The sequence below is a fragment of the Oncorhynchus masou genome, chromosome 17 (genome assembly GCF_036934945.1).
Source record: "Oncorhynchus masou masou isolate Uvic2021 chromosome 17, UVic_Omas_1.1, whole genome shotgun sequence".
Taxonomy (NCBI): domain Eukaryota; kingdom Metazoa; phylum Chordata; class Actinopteri; order Salmoniformes; family Salmonidae; genus Oncorhynchus; species Oncorhynchus masou.
Genome location: NC_088228.1, coordinates 15,890,608 through 15,911,771, shown reverse-complemented (window position 1 = coordinate 15,911,771; position 21,164 = coordinate 15,890,608). Strand labels below are relative to the sequence as shown.

The following is a 21,164-nucleotide window of genomic DNA, read 5'->3' as shown; positions in this document are numbered from 1 at the left end:
TAAAGGCTAGTAGAGCAGTTGTGATTATTTTGCAATTGGTCTAGGCCCTACACAGGTCTGTCTTTCCCTTTTGACTAGTCTACCGTCCAATAGTATCTATGGCTACGCCTCAAGTCCTTTTCCAAGTATGTCAGTGTCTCATGGCCCTGTTGAATTTACACAGAAAATCCCTGGTTTAAGGTAAAATAGCAATTCCTCCAACATTGCAAGAAAGTGCATGAAATTGACAATCATGCAGTCAACTTATTTATTTTACTCCATAGCCTGTTGTTGAATTATGTATCCAAATGTAGTTTGCTGAAGTGAAGTGTTATTTTCTCATACCCTTTCAACTTCTAGATACCAGTTTGTTTGAAGACAAGACACTGGCAGACAGTATATCTTGATTTCATTGTGGCTCAGTACAACTGTTGAGGGTCAGGAGACATCCCTCTATCCTTTAGTGTCCTTCGAAATAAAAGCAGACCGTTAGAGGTAATACTAGCTAGTGGAATACAAACAAGGCATCGTTGTCCTATTTTATTGCATAGTGTCTGCGCTGGTTTAGATGATGGATTAATCATCATGCATTTGATTGATCAGACTAAACACATGTTTTATATGAGAAGATAATTGGCCTGCAAGGGCCCCCAGTTGAGGGCAATAATTTAGGTCTACCTCACAAAGAGGTGGCTATATTGGATCTTAATACACATGGTTATTTTCCTGTGGTCCTGTAGGTCCTTTGTTGCAAAGAAGGTTACCCAGTACTTTATGCTAATAATGAACCAGCTATGGTTACGATTAGGGAGGGTCTAAGACAGATGTTCTGGGCATACTTGAACCAGTGCAATGACTCAGACCTTTTCATTTCGGTCAATGCAAAATTATAATCTTAAAAGGAGAACAAATATTTTACGTAGATAAATAGCCTACATTCAGTATCTTTCACGATCTCACTTCCATGCACACACACACACACACACACACTTAGGAGTGCTGTTACACTAGCATTCACTGCTTCATGAGGTCATGGCAGGCAGACACCGTATCCGTCGCCATTATGTCTGGGCTGGCTAGTCTAAACACACAGGCTCCCTGTCCACAGGGCTGGATCGAGTTCATTGTGTCTGTCCTCTCGACAGCGTTATTAAGAACGGCTGCTTCACGTCATCTCCTGATGATTCCATTTATAAATGTATAGTACTGGTGCTGCACCCCCCTCACCCCACCAGACTATCGGAACGGTCCACTGAAGACCTGGAACTAAATGAGGAGAAGAGGAGAAAGCCAGGGGTGTAAGGGGGGCTGTGCTGCAGCCTGTAGTCTTTTAGATCTCAGCGTCATGAGTCTGCCTGGTGCTGCAGGTGTCAGTGGCCAGCCGATGTCAGTCTGACAGGTGGACCACCCCCCCCAATGCTCTAATCCTGACACTGCGGGTCCTCGCTGCTGTTGCAGGCGGTCCATCTCGATGCCTGCGGGGAAACCGTGGGCAGGAAAGGGGAGGAAGAGGGAGGTGAAGGGGGTGACTTTGTTTTAAAGGTCAGCATAAAGTATTCAGCAGCAAGCGGCGGTGGTAAGTGTGAGTGTGTGGTGGTCGGTAACCAGATACTGGGCCACAACCCTGAGTTACGCAGATAGCCGAGTGGTTACGTGTGTTGGGCCACTAACCAAAAGGTTGCTGGTTCAAATCCCTGAGCTGACTAGCTGTTGATGCCCTTGAGCACGGAACTTAACCCTAATTGTTCTTGTAAATTACTCAAATGTAAATGGTATGGCTGCTTTAATTCAAGTGTGTGCTATCATGTCTGAGTGGGAGCCTGTTTCCAGGCCGTGTGTCAAGTGGCTGTTTGTGTGTATATTTCAGCACTGGAAGCTTGTAGATTCAGAACCCTAAGAGCTTTTCAGAGGGTGCTGCTATGTTTTAAGTACTGTGGTGTGTTTGTGTGTGTGGGATGGGGAGTATTGCTTAATAATGCTGCAGCACTTCTAAAGTGGCTGAGGCTGTGTAATGGAAATTCATTGAGGCTTTATCTTGGTTGTTTATTTTAGTATTATAAATGATGTAATGACTTAGCACCATTTCAGTAATTGTTTATGGATTGAACCATTTGTTTTTACCTGCCGCTATTTCATTGTTGACTGAACTAAACCTAATATTTTGTTTAGCATGTTGTTCCTCTTTAAATGTCCTTAGACATGTGACTCTTGACTGCGGTCTCATGTTAGAGGATACGCCACATCATGTATCAAGGTCTGGTTCAATAAGACCACTGTTTCCATGCCAGAGCTGTCTTATTTTGATGGCTTGTGTGTATTTATTCAGCTTAGCTAGCCCCTTCTCCAAGACTGTGTGTGTGTGCAGCATGTTTCGAGGAGTTTGGGCCAGTCTTGTTGCACTGAAACAAGACTGGGCAGCAAACAGCGCTACTCCTCTCAGCTCCAGATTTGTGAAAACAAATGAGAATATTTTGTGATTATAGAAAAAGGATGAAAGAATGATCATATGTTTGTCACGGCTGCATGGATGTCATGTTCATGCATGACGGTGTGATTTTTACTATTGACTACTGTAGTACAGCAGACCAAGCCTACCTTGATTCTTTTCACTTACTAAGTAAAAAGAGTCTCAAAGTCAGATGGACGTTTCCAGCTGAATGATGATGGGAGTTTAGTTCCTCCAACGGGAGTAGGCCTTACTCAGCACTACACACACACACAGCACCTTCCCCTTTCTCTGCAGTCTAAACACTCCCCTGTGTGTTGTGTGGAGGACTCTATTCTGATGCTGCCAGTCTGTCTGACAGAGAGATCAGACACTGCTGCAGCGAGTAGCCAAGCTAATAGCAATATAAGCAACTTCACTTAGAAAAGCTTAGCTTTGAAGCGTCCAAGCCTAGGATAGGAAAGGAACTAATGGCTTTCGAGCTTATTCAGTGCAGTAGAATTACAAAACAAACTATTATAGATGACATACAAAGAAAGCATTCCTTGACAGCAGGTTCAGTAGCCTTGATTATATTCTACAGCCTGGTATTGTTGTATTCAAAACAATGTTAATGACTGGAGATTTGGTGCCTATTCAAACTAAAATGTTCACCTCTGAAACATGACATTCTCCCCTTTTGATCAAAACCATTAAAAGGAACAAATCTACCAAATCCAACCACTAACTTACTCCACCTGTCTCCCTAACTAAAAATACAGGATCCAGGGATAAAGTTGTCCATCAGCCCTTAAACCGTATCTGTTCGCCTCTTCGTCTAAACACCTTCAAAGTAGTTGTGATTTACATTTGTTCAGAGAGCCTGAACAGACTTCGTTCCTTTCTCCCAGTACCCACCCTATCCTGCCAATCCCTGAAGTACTGTAACTATCTAGGCCTAGCACTGCTGAACAGAGGAGCATCATCCCAAATGTTTTCATTACTTCAGTGCAACAGTGTTTTTCCACTCTAGCACCAAGGCCAACAAGCAGCTAAGCTAACAGGCAGCAAGGTAGCAGCAGTCTTCTGCAGAAGAAGAAAGACAGACCCAAATGTTATTCCAATGTGTTCAAGATAAAGTCAGGACAGAGGAACACAAGTGGACTAAGTTTATCACTCACTGGTGGTGATGATTTTCCACTGTTAGACACCGAGGCCGATTGGAACTTATGTTCTCCTTTTAGCCAGGCGAATTATCTTGCATTTGAGATGCATCTGCTTTCAGCTGAGACAGTGTTCTATCTATGGCTGGGACAGCTTTCCTGTCTATCTGTACTGTAAGCTAGTATCAGTACTGTAAGCTGGTAGAGCAATATACTGATCCCCCACTGTGCCAAGAAGCAGGGACTCTCAAACACGCCCACCTCGCTCCTGCTTCTGCTGGTGTTAGTAAACAAACTATAGATAATGTATCACAACTGTGACTATCTCTGCTAAGAACAGGATGGATGTATCACAACTATGAGAAGGCAAGCTGTTAAGAACAGGGTAGGATGCTACTGATCTAAGTCAGTTCTGTGTTAGGTTAGTAGGCCCACCTTCTCAAATCCTATCTTCTACCTGCAGCGTTTAGAACAGGGAACAGAGGAAGCCAATGATTCTGGCCATATGTTGCATGTAGTGCAACATCCTTTGTTCCAGCCCAGAACCCTAAACACCTGACTCAACTAATTGTGGTTTTGAACCAGTACTGTCAAGACGATGATTAGGTGCTGCGGTGGACCAAAAGCTTTACTCCGTACTAAACAGTCATAGTAACAGTAACCTTTAGTGGAGTCAGTGTGCTGAACAGTCATTTTGGCCTAGATCAGATCTATCCTAGATTAAGTGATCACAGTGGGCAGAAAGGCTGGTTAGTGTAACTACATGACTGGCAGCCCATGTTATGTGTAGCTAAACAGCAGAGGGTCAAAGTCATTAAGAATTCAGCTCTAGCATAACAGACGGCGCTGAGGCTGAGTCCTGGGGCCAGTTTCATTATGCCCTCTAATGGTCATGGTCTTTTGTTAGTTTTTCTCCCCAATTTTGTGGTATCTAATTGGTCTTGCCTCATCGCTCCAACTCCCGTATGGACTCGAGAGGCGAAGGTCAAGCTTCATGTGTCCTTCGAAACACAACCAAGCCGCACTGATTCTTGACACAATGCTCACTTAACCCAGCCGCACCAATCTGTCGGAGAAAACACCAAACACCTGGCGACCTTGTCAGCATGCATTGCGCCCTGTCCGCAACAGGAGTAGCTAGTGAGCAACGGGACATGGACATCCCTGCCAGCTAAACCCTCCTCTAACCCGGACGACGCTGGGCCAATTGTTCACTGCCCCATGGGTCTCCCGGCTGCGACAGAGCCTGGACTCGAACCCAGAATCTCTAGTGGCACAGCTAACACTGCGATGAAGTGTCTTAGACCACTGCGCCCCTTGGGAGGCCATTGGTCATGGTCTTTATGGAATGTTTGGGAAACAGATCCTGAAACTGCTTTCCGACATCAAAGGATGTTATTCAGCCTCTTTATTTATGACTCCAACTGTCCTACTTTTAAAGGACAGAGGCTGAGGAGCTGTTTTTGTGGTGGTGGTGCCAGGAAGAAGATCGGAGGACTACTCTCCTGTTTTCCCCCTGTTCTCTGTGGCGTGACCATAATTAACACCACTGAAACGCGCAGCATGCTGGGAGGGAGGGGGAGAGCGGCGAAGTCAGGCGGGTTAGCAACTCAAGCAGGCGCACGTGTGTGCCAGGAACCCTGTTTATAAATATCCCTGCCTACACTGCTGCATCGTGGGATGCTGAGGCTCATCATGTGGAGGCTGTGCTCTCCGCAGTGTATGAGATAATCTGCTGTTTTTTATGAGGGAAGAAGAACCGATATTATGAGGCTATGCCCCCGTACTCTTACAAATTGAGAGAACAGATTTAAAAAAAGCTTTAGCCTATTTCATTTGCAGCCAATTTGAAAAAGTTTTTCTTATTAGGCTTATTTGTCAACAAAATACCCGATGCCACGTCTGTTAATTTAATTGTATTCTCTCAAAAGACTTCCATGTGAAACTAAAGTAATTAAGTTATGAATAAGTAGAATATCCAGTATTATTTTTTTATTATTGTAATAACTAACCGGCTTCATTGCAGTAATTTAGTTCAGAGCCATATTTCTGGCTATAAGGAACTGAATCTGCCTCATTGTTACAGGTTAGTCATGGTTGATTTGGGAGATTGCTATAGTGGAGCGCTTGTTCCACATTTTGTTACATTACATCTTTATTCTAAAATGTATTAAATAAATAAAAATGCTCAATCTACACACAATACCCCATAATGACAAAGCATTGTAGACATTTTTGCAAAAAAAACAAATACCTTATTTACATAAGTATTCAGACCCTTTGCTATGAGAAATTGAGCTCAGGTGCATCCTGTTTCCATTGATCATCCTTGATGTTTCTACAACGTGATTGGAGTCGACCTGTGGTAAATTCAATTGATTGGACAGGATTTGGAAAGGCACACACAAGGTTCCACATTTGACAGAACATGTCAGAGCAAAAACCAGGCCATGCGGTCAAAGTAATTGTCCGTAGAGCTCCGAGACAGGATTGTGTCAAGCACAGATCTGGGCAAAAGTACCCCAAAAATTCTGCAGCATTGAAGGTCCCCAAGAACACATTGGCCTCCATCATCCTTAAATGGAAGAAGTTTGGAACTACCAAGACTCTTGCTAGAGCTGGCCGCTCGGCCAAACTCTGCAATCGTGGAAGAAGGGCCTTGGTCAGGGAGGTGACCAAGAACCCGGTGGTCACTCTGACAGAGCTCCAGAGTTCCTCTGTGGAGATGGGAGAACCTTCCAGAAGGACAATCAGGAATGGCTTCCGGACAAGTCTCTAAATGTCCTTGTCCCCCCCCCCCCCCCAGTTCTCTAGTGAATAAACATAACTGCTTGTGTGAATAGAGCTGGATAAGGTGATGTGCTGGCAGGCACCAGCATTGTAAAGAAGTGTCTGTGTTGAACGAACTGTCCCAAAACAGCCTCCCTCTCCAATCCCATTAGCAATATTTGTCGGCAGCCGTTAGGCCTGCTGATGGTGGGATCACATTTACGGAGTCTGTGTGTCCACCCACTGTGAATGTTGAAGTGTGTGGAGGAGAGGGGAGATTTGTGTGTGAGAAAAGATTGTCAGTATTCTTTAGGAGAGAATACTGACCTTCTCTCTCACACAGTAGCATCTATGGTTGTAGCTCACCACTAACACATCTAGGTAAGGACTTGATGATCAGTTGAATCAGGTTGTTAAACATCTGTGGAGTTTAAATGAAGACTATGCATGCTATATAAAGCCTTTGTTTGTGGGACCAAGCCTGAGCACCACATGAGACTAAGTTTAAAATGGGTCTGAGTGTGTGTGTGTGTTTTTCTTGTACTAATAGAGACTACGGTGTTTGTTTCTATCTCTATAGGAAACCCTGCCTGCCTGTTCTGATGCCCTTTGCATCCGTTTGCCTGGGATCACAGATTAACACAGACTTCACTGACTAATTCCTGAATTGATCTTTGTACCATAAATATTGATTCTCACCATCCAAAATAAGTAACACAGGCCTGCTTGTACAGTCGTATCGGCACAAATATGCTCTAATGGAAAAACTGGCAGTTTCGGACCAACAAACGCTTTTACAGTTTCTCTCTGTTCCAAATAGTATAAAATTCAATAGACTTACTCAGCCCACAATACTTTTCCTGTTGCGTAAAATTATTTTTATTCTAATCAGTTTTCCGACTGAAAAATGTTAGGTTTATTTACACGGTGGGATGGTCAAGATGTAACGGGATAGCTGAAGTGTACAGGTACAGCAGACCTATTCTGTAACAGATCTATTGTAGTGTCTTTTGGCTGAAGACACAGCGCTGGCTGCCGTCAATATCTCCATATCTCCTCAGAGTAACAGATATTCCAAGCCTTGTATTGACATTGGAAAGTATTGGCAGTTGATAACTGTCGCTGCAATTCTTGAGTTTTTGACATAAAGACAGTGTTGGGAGTTTGTGGGCGACCCCTAGAGTCTGAACATCTTTTACTGTCACTGTGATCTCAAGCTTTTTCCCATCTTGCTTTTGGAGACAGTGCAGACCAACGTTGAAGCAGAAAGAAACCTAGAAAGTTGTAAAGTATATGTTTACTACTAAAGGAGAATCGAGTGCTTAGATGATCAGTGTGATGAACCAGAAGGGAATTGGAGTGTCTTTTCCTTTGACATTTGTGAATGGAGAATCCTGACTGGTTTTGTGCTCCCCTTTTTGATGTGTGCACTGCATTCTGATTCTACGTCAACAGCGCCATCTACAGCCATTTTCTACAAACTACTTTGCCATCTAATAGAGCCTCATCTACAGCTTCTAGAATTCTCATCGTCGCCTCATTTTAATAGAGGGACATTTGACTGGTACATCGTGGGAGGAACTGATCTGATATGAGTGCACTCACATTTTATTTTCATTTTATTATTACTGTATTGGACAACTATTGTTGTGAATGAATGTGCATTGAAAACAAACTATTTCAACAGTAGATTCATTGAAACATTTGTCACTGAGTCCTTGTCGTATTCTTCCTTCAGTAGATATTACATGTTTTCTCTTGCCTTTATTAGATAACATTGCTTTAGATCGCAGTCCCCTTTTGTACTGCAATAGACTGTATGCACAATGTACATAGTAACTCTAAAGTACTTCCTACAGTGTGTTGCACAATGTTTTTGGGGAAATAAAGGTATTATTTTGTGCGGCTCAAAGCTGATCCAACCCCCGTTGTGCGGCTCAAAGCTGATCCAACCCCCGTTGTGCGGCTCAAAGCTGATCCAACCCCCGTTGTGCGGCTCAAAGCTGACTGTCATTTTTTATTGTCAAAACATTTGTGGTCTTCATCCACTGAATCCGTTTAGATCTAACAAAGTGATTGAGGAAGATGCTTTACATCACCACAGTTTAAGTAGTAGTAGTAACATTGTGGACTTCATTGTAGTTTGTAATGAGTTTTGATTTTGCATGTGCAGTACTTCTCTCTCTACATGCTGCATTGGTCATTCAGCTATACTGTACGTAGTTCTTATTCTGTCTCAATTTGTCGCAACAATACCATTATTTAACTGAACATGGGCCCCTAGCCATGTCAGTGCAGTCATCACCAAATGTCTGGGTGCCTACTTACTGCCTAGTACGTAACACACTGACCATCATGTGTTTGGGGCCTGGGGGTGAGAAAACAAAAGGAGTGTCTGCCTCTCCCAGACCCAGCAATGAATTTGAGCTCTCAGCTGATATGGGGTTTTTCTGTTGGCCTTTGATTTATTTTTAAGGAGGAGAATGGAATGTTAGGCTAATGCGGTTATGAGAATGAAGGATTCTGTTCGGTCGAACATTCCAAACATACGCCGCTGTTATGGATGTGCTCATTCTGGTCAAAGGACACTATGCATCTCCTGTGTTGATCAACCCCGGGCCAACGGCTCTGCACCCCCCCCCCCCCTCTTCTCCTTCATCCAAATCCAGACAGCTGATGTTCTGAAAAGAGCTGCAAAATCTGGATCCTTACAAATCAGCTGGGCTAGACAATCTGGACCCGCTCTTGCTAAAATAATCTGCCTCCATTGTTGCAACCCCTATGACTAGTCTGTTCAACCTCTTTCATATCATCTGAGATTCCTAAAGATTGGAAAGCGGCCGCGGTCATCCCCCTTTTCGAAAGGGGCGACACTCTAGACCCAAACTGTTACAGACCTATATCCATCCTGCCCTGCCTTTTTTAAAAGTCTTTGAAAGCCAAGTGAGCAAACAGATTTCGAAACCCACCGTACCTTCTCCGCTATGCAATCTGGTTTCCGAGCTGGTCACGGGTGCACCTCAGCCACACTCAAGGTCCTAAACGATATCATAACCGCCATCGATAAAAGACAGTACTGTGCAGCCGTCTTCATCGACCTGGCCAAGGCTCTCGACTCTGTCAATCACCACATTCTTATTGGCAGACTCAACAGCCTTGGTTTCTCAAATGACTGCCTTGCCTGGTTCACCAATTACTTCTCAGACAGAGTTCAGTGTGTCAAATCGGAGGGCCTGTTGTCCGGACCTCTGGCAGTCTCTGAGGGTGCTCAGGGTTCAATTCTCGGGCCAACTCTTTTCTCTGTACATATAAACGATGTCGCTCTTGCAGCTGGCGATTCTCTGATCTACCTCTACACAGACGACACCATTCTGTATACATCTGGCTCTTCTTTGGACACTTTTAACAAACCTCCAAACGAGCTTCAGCTTCATACAACTCTCCTCCCGTGGATTCCAACTGCTCTTAAATGCTAGTAAAATTAAATGCATGCTCTTCAACTAATCGCTTCCCACCCACCCCACTAGCATCACTACTCTGGACGGTTCTGAATATGTGGACAACTAAAAATACCTAGGTGTCTGGTTAGACTGTGAACTCTCCTTCAAGACTCACATTAAGCATCTTCAATCCAAGGTTAAATCTAGAATCAGCTTATTTCGCAACAAAGCCTTGTTTGTGTCGCACTGCTTAGCTTTATCTTGGCCAGGTCGCAGTTGTAAATGAGAACTGGTTCTCAACTGGCCACCTGGTTAAATAAAGGTGAAATAAAAACTCTTGATAAGATCCATGGAGAATATACGTCTAATAAAGAGGTAGTCTGTTAAGGAGAAAGACATGGAAAATGGTATTTATTAGGAGGAATCGGCTTCCTCAGACAGAGGAAGAGGGGGAGAGAGAGAATGAGGTGTGTGTGTGTGTGTGTGGACGTATCTGACTTAGTGACTTTTGCTTTGAGTAATTGAATCAAAACTGTAGGTCACTGACCGTAAACATGTGTATTATATCATCCATTCTCTGGTTGAATGTCAGGTGAAAAACTACTGTACTCTGTGCTGACATCATATACATACACTACAACCCTGCACCAAACAACGAGTGTTGCAGGGCAGACGGGACAAAAGGCCCCCACAGCTGGTTGGTTGGCATAGCCCTGTTGAGAGGGGGGGTAAGGGTATTGTGAGGGGGGGGTTAAGACTGTAGCCTAGTAGTCCAGGGGTGATTATAGTCATTTGTATTGGCTTGAGGAGAGTCTGGTATTTACTGGTATTACTGTGTATAGTACTGGCTCTGACCCCCTCCTGCTCCTTAATTACGGTACGGTGGTGTGTGTGACTGCAGACAGTGTGGTGGCAGACTGCGGCCTCATATGTATGGCCACTGACCCACCCACTTCTAATGAGAGTTTCCTTTTGTCATGCTGTTTTACACATTCCTCGGTCTCCCATAACATTCATAGTCATATTCATATAATCCTCTCAGATTTACATTATAATATAGGTGATCTACAGGGTCCTTTAGCTCTAAGGTCTAGCCGTGACCATATCTATGGAGGAAGTGTGGCCTGGGAGAGTTTCTGTTCATTCAGACGTCCTTCTGTGGATGACCCTGCAGTGTTTCCCCTATGTATTTTCATGTAGGCGTGTTGCAGAGGCCCCCGACTCTGCATCCGGGGCTAACCAAACAAATGTATTCCATTGAAGAAAAATGTAAGCGGGGTCAATGGGCAAGGTAGCCCTCCTAATTTATAATAAGGGGAAACACTGTCCCTCCGTATTAACCACTAGGGACTACAATGGTTTGGTTTATTCTCCTGGAGTGTCTTACCTTTAGATGATGAAATGGGTCCCCACGGTTACCCCGCGGCCACTGCTGTGTTTCGGCTGGAGCTGGGAGTCTGTGTCATTGCTCGATTGAATTATGTAAATATTCCTTTGCAGATTGCTGTGGGAGTCCCCAGACCCCTAATGTGATTATATTACTAAATAGAGGGAAGCAGGCTCGCCTCAGGTCTTTTTGTGTGTGACGGGTCAGGATATAAACTAGTAGTGTGTTTCTATGCTGTACGACAGGGGGGATTGGGAGTGAGGCTTTGGATCTCAATCTAGTCTGGACTATAGTCCCCTCTCACCCTATCTCGTTTGTGGCATTATTTTGATTATGAAAAAACAAGTATAATTAGTGCTTCGGGTGGATAAAGTTGGAGATATTGGATTCAGGCATGTGTATATGAAGCAATTATTACTGATATGATGAGGAGTGTGGGTGTGGAGAAAGTCACATGTTGTTTGCAGATTGTGATTACATTTTGTTGTAGTAACAACCCTCCTAATTTCAGTGATTGAGGGGATTCACAAATTAAAAACAGTAGCATCCAAAGGTACCTCTGATAATTACATTTCCATAGTAGCAAATTGAGGTACCACAACCCCGTTCAATCCAGAAACAAAAGCAAAACCCACAACAAATGGTTAGATTTGCCCTGATCCATGACCCCATCACACCCTCCGTCCAGGCAGTGCCACCACTTGAAAATGACAAAGTAAACTACAAATTGTCCCTTTTAAAAGGAACTCATTAGTCTACTCGTATCTGTAGTAAGCCAGACATTAGGGTGTGTTTTTGGTTTGACTGAGGCAGTCCAGGTGTCTGCTCCCCCAGACTCCTCTCCCTCAGTAATGTGTGACGTGTCACAGGCAGCGCTGCCTCAAGATCAAAGCAGACACACATACACATACGGTGGGGCTATAAAACTGGTTTGTCACTGCAATTTCCCTGTCCATCAGCGGGCACACAAACAGCCCTCTCCCTGATGCCACTGTAATGATTTTTTATTTATGACGGCCAAAAATTCCACTTCATAATTTTTTCTGTGAAGTTCCCTGAGGTTCTGGTCAAGGCTGAGTGCTTCAGTCTATACTTCACTGCACTCTCTATTTCACTCTACACTCTCTATTTCACTCTACACTCTCTCGCTCTCCTTCTGTCATTCCCTTTCTCTGTCTTTCTGGCCCTCTGTCTCGTGTGTGTGTGTGTGTGTGTGTGTGTGTGTGTGTGTGTGTGTGTGTGTGTGTGTGTGTGTGTGTGTGTGGTGAAGAACAGCACACCACTGGTGGCAGTGTCAGCACTTTCTCGTGTGTGTGTCTGAGGGAGAGGAGGAGAGAGTGTTGGAATAGTCTGACTCCTCTCACTGACAGACATCTTATCCTTCATAACTCTTCTGATGTTAGAGCAAAATGTACTGTGTGCTTTTCTACTCCGTCTTTCTTCCTTTGACTAACACTGTGTGTGCTTGCATCTGCATGTATTCCTTTGTGCGTGTGTTTTATATAGTGTTCCCGTCAACAGACAAGTACATGCATGTCTCCCAGCTCTTCATGTTGTTATGACCTGATGTCACCTGATCTCCTAACGCAATTGGTCCGTCTGTTTCAGATCTGCTGCCTCCAGTCAGGCGAACAAAGGAGGGGAGACGAGGCTGATCCTTCCCACAATCCTTCAGGGCCTACTGATCCGGACCACTGCTCTGCCTTCTCACTCCCCGCTCCCCCCCACCCTAAGGCTGGCAAGCTGTGGGGCAGTAGGATCAGGGCAGCAATAAGGGCTGATTGATGCTCTGTGGGGATGAGACCTGGCTGCTGAAGGCCAGTGGAGACGGCTCCCATTCTCCGCTCGCCTGGCTTTATGTGCGTGTCTGCAGGCTGCCCTACGCGCAGCAGAGCCACCCCCCACGTCAGCCACGGTGGCCACCCCGAGCCATCCAGACATGCCCACTGAGACCCTGCCGTCGCTGGCAGATAGCAAACCCACCGGCCCTGGGGCGGCCTTTGTCTCCGCTGTCCCCCTGCGCATACTCAACAAGGGACCCGAGTACTTCCGGCGCCAGGTGGAGACCAACCCTAAGCGGCTGAGCGCCGTGGAGAGGTTGGAGGCGGACAAGTCCAAGTACGTGAAGAGCCAGGAGGTCATCAACGCCAAGCAGGAGCCTGTCAAGCCCCAGCTGCTGGCCAAGCCACCTGTCTGCCCCGCCATGGCCAAGAGAGGGGCGAATGGTGGCGGTTGTGGTGGGGTGGCCCTCAAGACATTCAATAACAACTCCAAGTCGGACACATGCGCCACCACCAGCAAACGGGAGAACCTTAACCTGGAGATCCTCAAGAACCTCCTGAACAGCTCCGGCTCGGTCTCTGATGGCTACGCAAAGAGCGCTACTCTAAAACCTGGGGCCAGGAGCTTGGCCCCCCACCGCTCCACCCCCACACCCATCACAGACTGCACTGAGCCCACCAGCCTCCGTTCCGTCGCCAAGTCCCTCAAGGTGCCTCCGCCTGCACCTGGCCGACAGAGCCCCCAGGGGGGGAACCTGAACCTCAGCCGCCGGCTGCTGGAGGAGCGGGGCGAGGGCAATCACTCACCCCTCCATGCCTCCCACAGCTCCTCTGACATCCGCAGGCTGTGCAACGGTAAGCCTCTAAGGGCGGCCCGAAGCAGCAGCAGCTCCGCACCTCCCTTACCCCCCAAGCCCAGTACCAAAGTCCTGGCACCCCTCTGCGACAATGCCCCTCAGTCCCCTGAGAGGGAGCCTCCGCCGCCCTCCTCTGCCACCCCAGATGAGCAGTTGGAGCTAGAGTTGGGGAGCTCGTTGGCCCGCCGGCCCTCTCTCCACCGCTCCAAGTCGGACCTGAGCGACCGGTATGCGCGGGCAGGCGCCGACGTGGAACGCTTCTTTAACTACTGTGGGCTGGACCCTGAGGAGCTGGAGAGCGTGGGCGTGGAGAGCTTTGCCCGCGCCAACTCCGACATAATCTCCCTCAACTTCCGCAGCGCTAGCATGATCAGCTCGGACTGTGACCAATCACGGCATAGCAACGAGGACATGACGGACGAGGAGGAAGACGTGAGCGAACGCGTGCCGTACGGAATCTCGGCCGTGGAACGAAATGCCCGCGTCATCAAATGGCTGTACAGCATCAAACAGGCACGCGAGTCTCAGAAAGTGTCTCATGTCTAAAAGAGAAGGAAGAAACAAACTATTAGATGGTCCTTGCAACAAAACAAAAAAAGACTTCCGATGGAATGAAGATCTTTGGACACTCTGAATCTCTGAATGTCAAAGTATTGACTGGCAAGACGCCCTTGGATGGATCTTGCGGTCGCTATTGCGTTCAGTGTTTGTTGTCCTCTGAATCTGCATGGCTCCTCCCACCCACCCGCCACTGCAGCCTCCAGCTAAAGCAACAGGTTTAGGAAAATATTGCCTTTTTCAAGATGGCAGCAGTTCAGTTCCGTCTCTTCGAGCAGTACAGCTCTCTCTCATTGTTATGCTTTCTGTCTGTTTAGACCAGCACAATGACACCAGCTCTTTTTAGATGTCATCTTAATGTCCTTTCTTTCTGAACAACACTGAGCCTGGAAGCCATACGGGTGTGAATGCAGCTCTTCAGTGTGTAACCAGTCTTTAGTCTGATAATTCTGAGCTTTGAGTGTCTATAGAAAAAAACTTCCTTGAAAAAAGGGCTGTGAGCATGGTACAGTCCAAACCTGCTTCACCCCTTTGGTACCAGGAGAGTTTGTTTGGTACATTCCAGACCCTGCCCCCTTCCCGGGGAAACCCCATATTTATCCCCTTTTTCAGTGTTACTATGGTGATAGCATTCAGGCAGCATCATGAAATCATTCAGCATTACGTGGTTTTTGCTTCTGTTTAGTTTGTTGTCCATAACATTCTCATTGGCAGTTTGATTTTGTGGTACTTGCTTTTTTTAAAGATATGTGTAAATGCTGTAAGAAAATGTATATAATTTCAAAACTGTTAGCTTAACAGGCGCCCTCTGACAAACATCTAACTTACTACATTGTTCAGTCTTCTCTCTTGGCTTGACTGTGAGACTGCGTCAAACCCAGTTCATGATCAAATTTTTACGACGTTATGATGACATACACTACCGTTCAAAAGTTTGGGGTCACTTAGAAATGTCCTGGTTTTTGAAAGAAAAGCTTATTTTTTTGTACATTAAAATAACATACAATTGATCAGAAATACAGTGTAGACATGGTTAATGTTGTAAATTACTATTGTAGCTGGAAATGGCAGATTTTTTTATGGAATATCTACATAGGCGTACAGAGGCCCATTATCAGCAACCATCACTCTTGTGTTCCAATGGCACGTTGTGTTAGCTAATCCAAGTTTATCATTTTAAAAGGCTAATTGATCATTAGAAAATTGCAATTGTTAGTACAGCTGAAAACTGTGTTGATGAAAGAAGCAATAAAACTGGCCTTTAGACTAGTTGAGTATCTGGAGCATCAGTATTTGTGGGTTCGATTACAGGCTCAAAATGGCCAGAAACAAAGAACTTTCTTCTGAAACTCATCAGTCTATTTTTGATCTGGGAAATGAAGGCTATTTCATGCAAGAAATTGCCAAGCCACTGAAGATCTCTTACTACTCCCTTCACAGAACAGCACAAACTGGTTCTAACCAGAATAGAAAGGAGTGGGAGGCCCCGGTGCACAACTAAGCAAGAGGACAAGTACATTAGTGTCTAGTTTGAGAAACAGAAGCCTCACAAGTCCTCAACTAGCTTCTTCATTAAATAGTACCCAGAAAACACCAGTCAACAGTGAAGAGGCGACTCCGGGATGCTGGCCTCGCAAAGACAAAGCCATATCTCAGACTGGCCAATAAAAAGAAAAGATTACGATGGGCAAAAGAACACAGACATTGGACAGAGGAATTCTGCCTAGATGACCAGCATCCCGGAGTCGCCTCTTTGCTGTTGACGTTGAGACTAGTGTTTTGCAGGTACTATTTGATGAAGCTGCCAGTTGAGGACTTTTGAGGCGTCTGTTTCTCAAACTAGACACTAATGTACTTGTCCTCTTGCTCAGTTGTGCACCGGGGCCTCCCACTATTTTTATTCTGGTTAGAGCCCGTTTGTGCTGTTCTGTGAAGGGAGTAGTACACAGCATTGTACAAGATCTTCAGTTTCTTGGCAATTTCTCGCATGAAATAGCCTTCATTTCTCAGAACCAGAATAGACTGATGAGTTTCAGAAGACAGTTCTTTGTTTCTGGCCATTTTGAGCCTGTAATCAAACCCACAAAGGCTGATATGCCAGATACTCAACTAGTCTAAAGAAGGACAGTATTAATGCTTCTTTAAATTAAAACAACAGTTTTCAAAGGAGTTTTCTAGTGATCAATTAGCCTTTTTAAAATGATAAACTAACACAACGTGCCATTGGAACACAGGAGTGATGGTTGCTGATAATGGGCCTCTGTACGCCTAGGTAGATATTCCATTAAATAAAAATCCAGCTACAATAGTCATTTACAACATTAACAATGTCTACACCGTATTTCTGATCAATTTGATGTTATTTTAATGGACAAGTGACCCCAAACTTGTGAACTGTAGTGTACATGTTCAGTATATTGGAGTTGGAACTGTTTTGGTACTCAGTACTTCAAAATGAAGGCAATGAATTGTGTTCACTTTCATTTATTTTGCATTATTTCAATAAATGGCTTGTTTTGCCGTCTACTTCGGAAAGTTTTGTGAGTATTATTTCATAAAAATGTGTATGTGGGCTGTTTCTCCATGTATTCTAGTGGGAGTGTTAACTATAATACATCTCCAGAAGTATGTGGACACCCCTTCAGATTAGTGGATTCGTCATTTTCAGCCACACCCGTTGCTAACTGGTGTATAAAATCGAGCACAGACATGTGATCTCCATACACAAACATTGTCAGTAGAATGGCCTTACTGAAGAGCTCAGTGACTTTCAACATGACACTGTCATAGAATGCCACCTTTCCAAGTCAGTTCTTCAAATGTCTAGAGCTGCCCCAGTCAACTGTAAGTGCTGTTATTGTGAAGTGGAAACACCTAGGCACAACAACGGCTCAGCCATGAAGTGGTAGGCCACACAAGCTCACAGAACGGAACTGCCGAGTGCTGAAGCGCATAGAGCGTAAAATCATCTGTCCTCTGTTTCAACACTCACTACCGAGTTCCAAACTGTCTCTGGAAGCAACATCAGCACAAGAACTGTTCGTTGGGACCTTCAGTGGAAATGCGTTCTCTGGAGTGATGAATCACGTTTTACCATCTGGCAATCCGATGGACAAATCTGGGTTTGGCAGATGCCAGGAGAACGCTACCTGCCGCAATGCATAGTGCCAACTGTAAAGTTTGGAGGAGTAATGGTCTGGGGCTGTTTTTCATGGTTCAGGCTAGACTTTTTAGTACCAATGAAGGGAAATCTTAACACTACAGCATACCATGACATTCTGTGCTTCCAACTTTGTGGCAGCAGTTTGGGAAAGGCCCTTTCCTATTTCAGCATGACAGTGCTCCCGTGCACAAAGTGAGGTCCATACAGAAATGGTTTGTCGAGAAATTTGACTGGCCTGCACAGACAGAGCCCTGACCTCAACCCCATCTAACGCCGACTGCGAGCCAGGCCTGATCGCCCAAGTCAGTGCCTGGCCTCACTAATGCTTTTGTGGCTGAATGGAAGCATGTTCCTACATGTAGTGGAAAGCCTTCCCAGAAGAGTGGGTCTGTTATAGCAGCAAATCGGGGCCAACTCCATATTAAGGCCCATGACTTTTGGTCTTGTAGTTTATTTGATGATAAAATGGTGCGCTTTGTTCATTTTCTGTACTACATTATGTATGGTTACTGCAGGGCATTGCATTTAAGGGTTACCATTACGTCATCCATCTAACTGCTCTACAGTGCATCAATTTGACTTGCATATGCACCTAATATTTTGCTGTGCGACTTGTAATTTTTATTTAGGAACACAGTGCACCTAGAAAAATGAATGATTCTAGCTTTATTACCTCAATTATTTTTGCATTATGCTCCTAAATGTATTTTTGTGCACCTACACTTTTCCACGTAGATGCACACGTGCTCCTTGCAAAAAAAAAGGGTTCGTGTACAGCACTGACCATGTGAGTGGAGTCTGATGTTCAGAGGAAACCAATATCACCTTCCTTGGGCGGTCCTGGAAAGCGAAAACCTGTCGTCATTTTCCATGCTTCTGTGTATCGCTTCACTGGCTGTACAAGGAACCTGAGCTAGTGTGTAAAACTGTATGGCACTTGCAACGCCAGGATTGTAGGTTTGATTCCCTGGGCTATCCGTACATAAAAATGTATGCAGTGCACGCATGACTGTATGTCGCTTTGGAAAAAAGCGTCTGCTCAATGGCAAATTACCATCTCCACTCTCCATGTTCCAGGTTTACCAGGCTGTGGGAAATGTTACAAGAGTGATATATCTGGGTAATGCAGCAGTTTCTTTACATAATTGTCTGTCTCCGGCTCAGAGAGGAAGTGACCTAATCAGTGGCGACCCATCATTCAGGGCCGCAAACAAATATGGTCTCTTTTTTGCTTTCTTGAGTAAAGCAGCTCCAAAATGCAGGTGTTTCAGCCTAGATCAGTACTTTCTGTGGTGGTGGGGCAGCCAGCGGAAAATACGGAGCGTAGGGGTTGGTAATGTTCTCTAGTTGCACTGTGATTGGCTCAGTGTTTTTCCACTCATGGGGACAGTAAGTCACTGCCAAATCTAAGCCCCATGGGCGCTGCCTTAGAGTTACATTGGAAGTGCCCATCCAAGAAGGCTCAAGATCATTGGCCACAGATAAAATGACGATAAATCCCGTTATATCTAATGTAGCTTTGATTGGACTGATCATCTAAACATCATAGTTTCAAAATCTTAGCATGCAGTCATTATGAATCAAGTTGACAATCTACTGGCAAATCCCTTTTAATCCTTGTCATATGAAGAGAAATTATAGATAATATATCGGTGCTCATCAGCCATTGGACATAAACATTACACAACAAGTTTTTGAAATCTACTATTCAACATTGAGTGGTTTGCAAGGAATCAGTGGCTCACTGCAAGCATTGCAAAGCAATCAATAGCCGACTATTCAGTGGAGTGACTGTGTGGTCCTAAGTCTGGGTTTAAGGGTCTCCTTTCCAAACTTAAAATGATAAACATTCAACATTGGCCATGCTGTCAGTCCAGCATGATTTCTGCAGTGCTCAAAACGACTCTTAATTCAGATCTGGGAAATCTGACTTCGGTGAGTTGAAGACAACTGGGAACTTGGGGAAAAAAATTGCTCTGACTGGGAAAATACATTTTGAACGGACATCCAACTCAGAATTGGGCGTCTTTCTAGAGCCACGACCTGAAGATCACTGATGTCATCATGATTCGACATTGTTTTTTTCAGTTGTCTTGAAAGCACCATATATCCAGACAATGCCATTCTTTGTTGACAAAGTTTGATGACAAAATTTGCCCACAAATGACTGCTGCGCCACCTTCCTGTTCAAGTGAGCACAGCACAACAAGGTGAGTCCAAAAATGTCTTGTATGCTGCTGCATAAATTATGTAATATGCCAGGGAGATATGTATACTGTAGCTAAGAAAGTAATACTAAGTGTATGTTGTGTAGTAAGGTGTTAGTAGCCCATGTGCCTCACCCTAATAATTTTGTCTATTTTCCCCTCTTAATTTTGCCTACTGTTCTGACTTGGTGGTGCACATGTAGCCTATAACCTGTTTTAGAGAAATGTAATCATCGAATATTGTAAGAACTTTCATTGTCTGCTTATATGCTCCATTTATTTATCACACGGTTCTGACTTGGTGTACAGGGAGAACACTAAGAACGGCCCATATTCTGAATTCTGTCGCTATACATTTAAAAAGTGCTGAGCAAATAGTTATATTGACTACGCCCGTCCTAGCTCGTTCGTTAATGTTTTAATTGAAATTACGGATTGCCTCTTATCCGCTTGTCATCCCCTTATGCCATAGTTTGTACATCTAAATCGTCAGTAAAACCACATTTGTTTAAGCAAGTCAGCCATATCAGCTATGTTTTTTTTATAAAAGGCAGTAAATGAGACTGAATTAATTGTTTCGCTGCCAGACAAGGCTCCGCTGATAGCCAGGTGTAGCAGTGATGGAACAGCTTTATGTAGGCCCTAACAGTTTGTTGGCACCGTTCGTCACCGTTATAGTGCAATGAATGTATTGTTTAGTGTTCTGTTGTGCAGTGGCTTTGCTGCATCCCACATGTTTTTGTTTGCCCCACCAAAATGTACATGCTAAAATTGCCACTGGACCTAATCCAAAACCAATGTGATAAGGCTAAGATTCACTCATCTATCAAGCACAGTTTACTCAACCCATGAAGCACAAGGTCCCACGTTAGGCTACACTGTGAAACATTACTGATGTAAGCACCCCATTCATTGAATGAATGCTCACCCTCAGATTGTTTCTCAAATGTAATTGGTCCAGTCACCACACCCTAAGGTGTTTCACCAAATCAAATTTATTTATATAACCCTTCGTACATCAGCTGATATCTCAAAGTGCTGTACAGAAACCCAGCCTAAAACCCCAAACAGCAAGCAATGCAGGTGTAGAAGCACGGTGGTTAGGAAATACTCCCTAGAAAGGCCAAAACCTAGGAAGAAACCTAGAGAGGAAACAGGTTATGTGGGGTGGCCAGTCCTCTTCTGGCTGTGCCGGGTGGAGATTATAACAGAACATGGCCAAGATGTTCAAATGTTCATAAATGACCAGCATGGTCGAATAATAATAAGGCAGAACAGTTGAAACTGGAGCAGCAGCACGGCCAGGTGGACTGGGGACAGCAAGGAGTCATCATGCCAGGTAATCCTGGGGCATGGTCCTAGGGCTCAGGTCCTCCGAGAGAGAGAAAGAAAGAGAATTAGAGAGAGCATAAGTGGGGTGGCCAGTCCTCTTCTG

General features: G+C 44.8%; 1 protein-coding gene across 1 annotated transcript in view; it reads left to right on the top strand.

The window, feature by feature from the left end:
* The window catches only part of LOC135558599 (protein FAM110B-like), a 38,353-nt gene extending 21,465 nt beyond the window's left edge, over positions 1 to 16,888 (top strand). The window contains exon 2 of the mRNA XM_064992521.1: positions 12,772 to 16,888. Coding sequence (XP_064848593.1) covers positions 13,103 to 14,347 — 1,245 coding nt within the window. The 5' untranslated portion in view covers positions 12,772 to 13,102 and the 3' untranslated portion in view covers positions 14,348 to 16,888. The remainder of the gene's footprint in view (positions 1 to 12,771) is intronic.
* Positions 16,889 to 21,164: the final 4,276 nt, after the last annotated feature.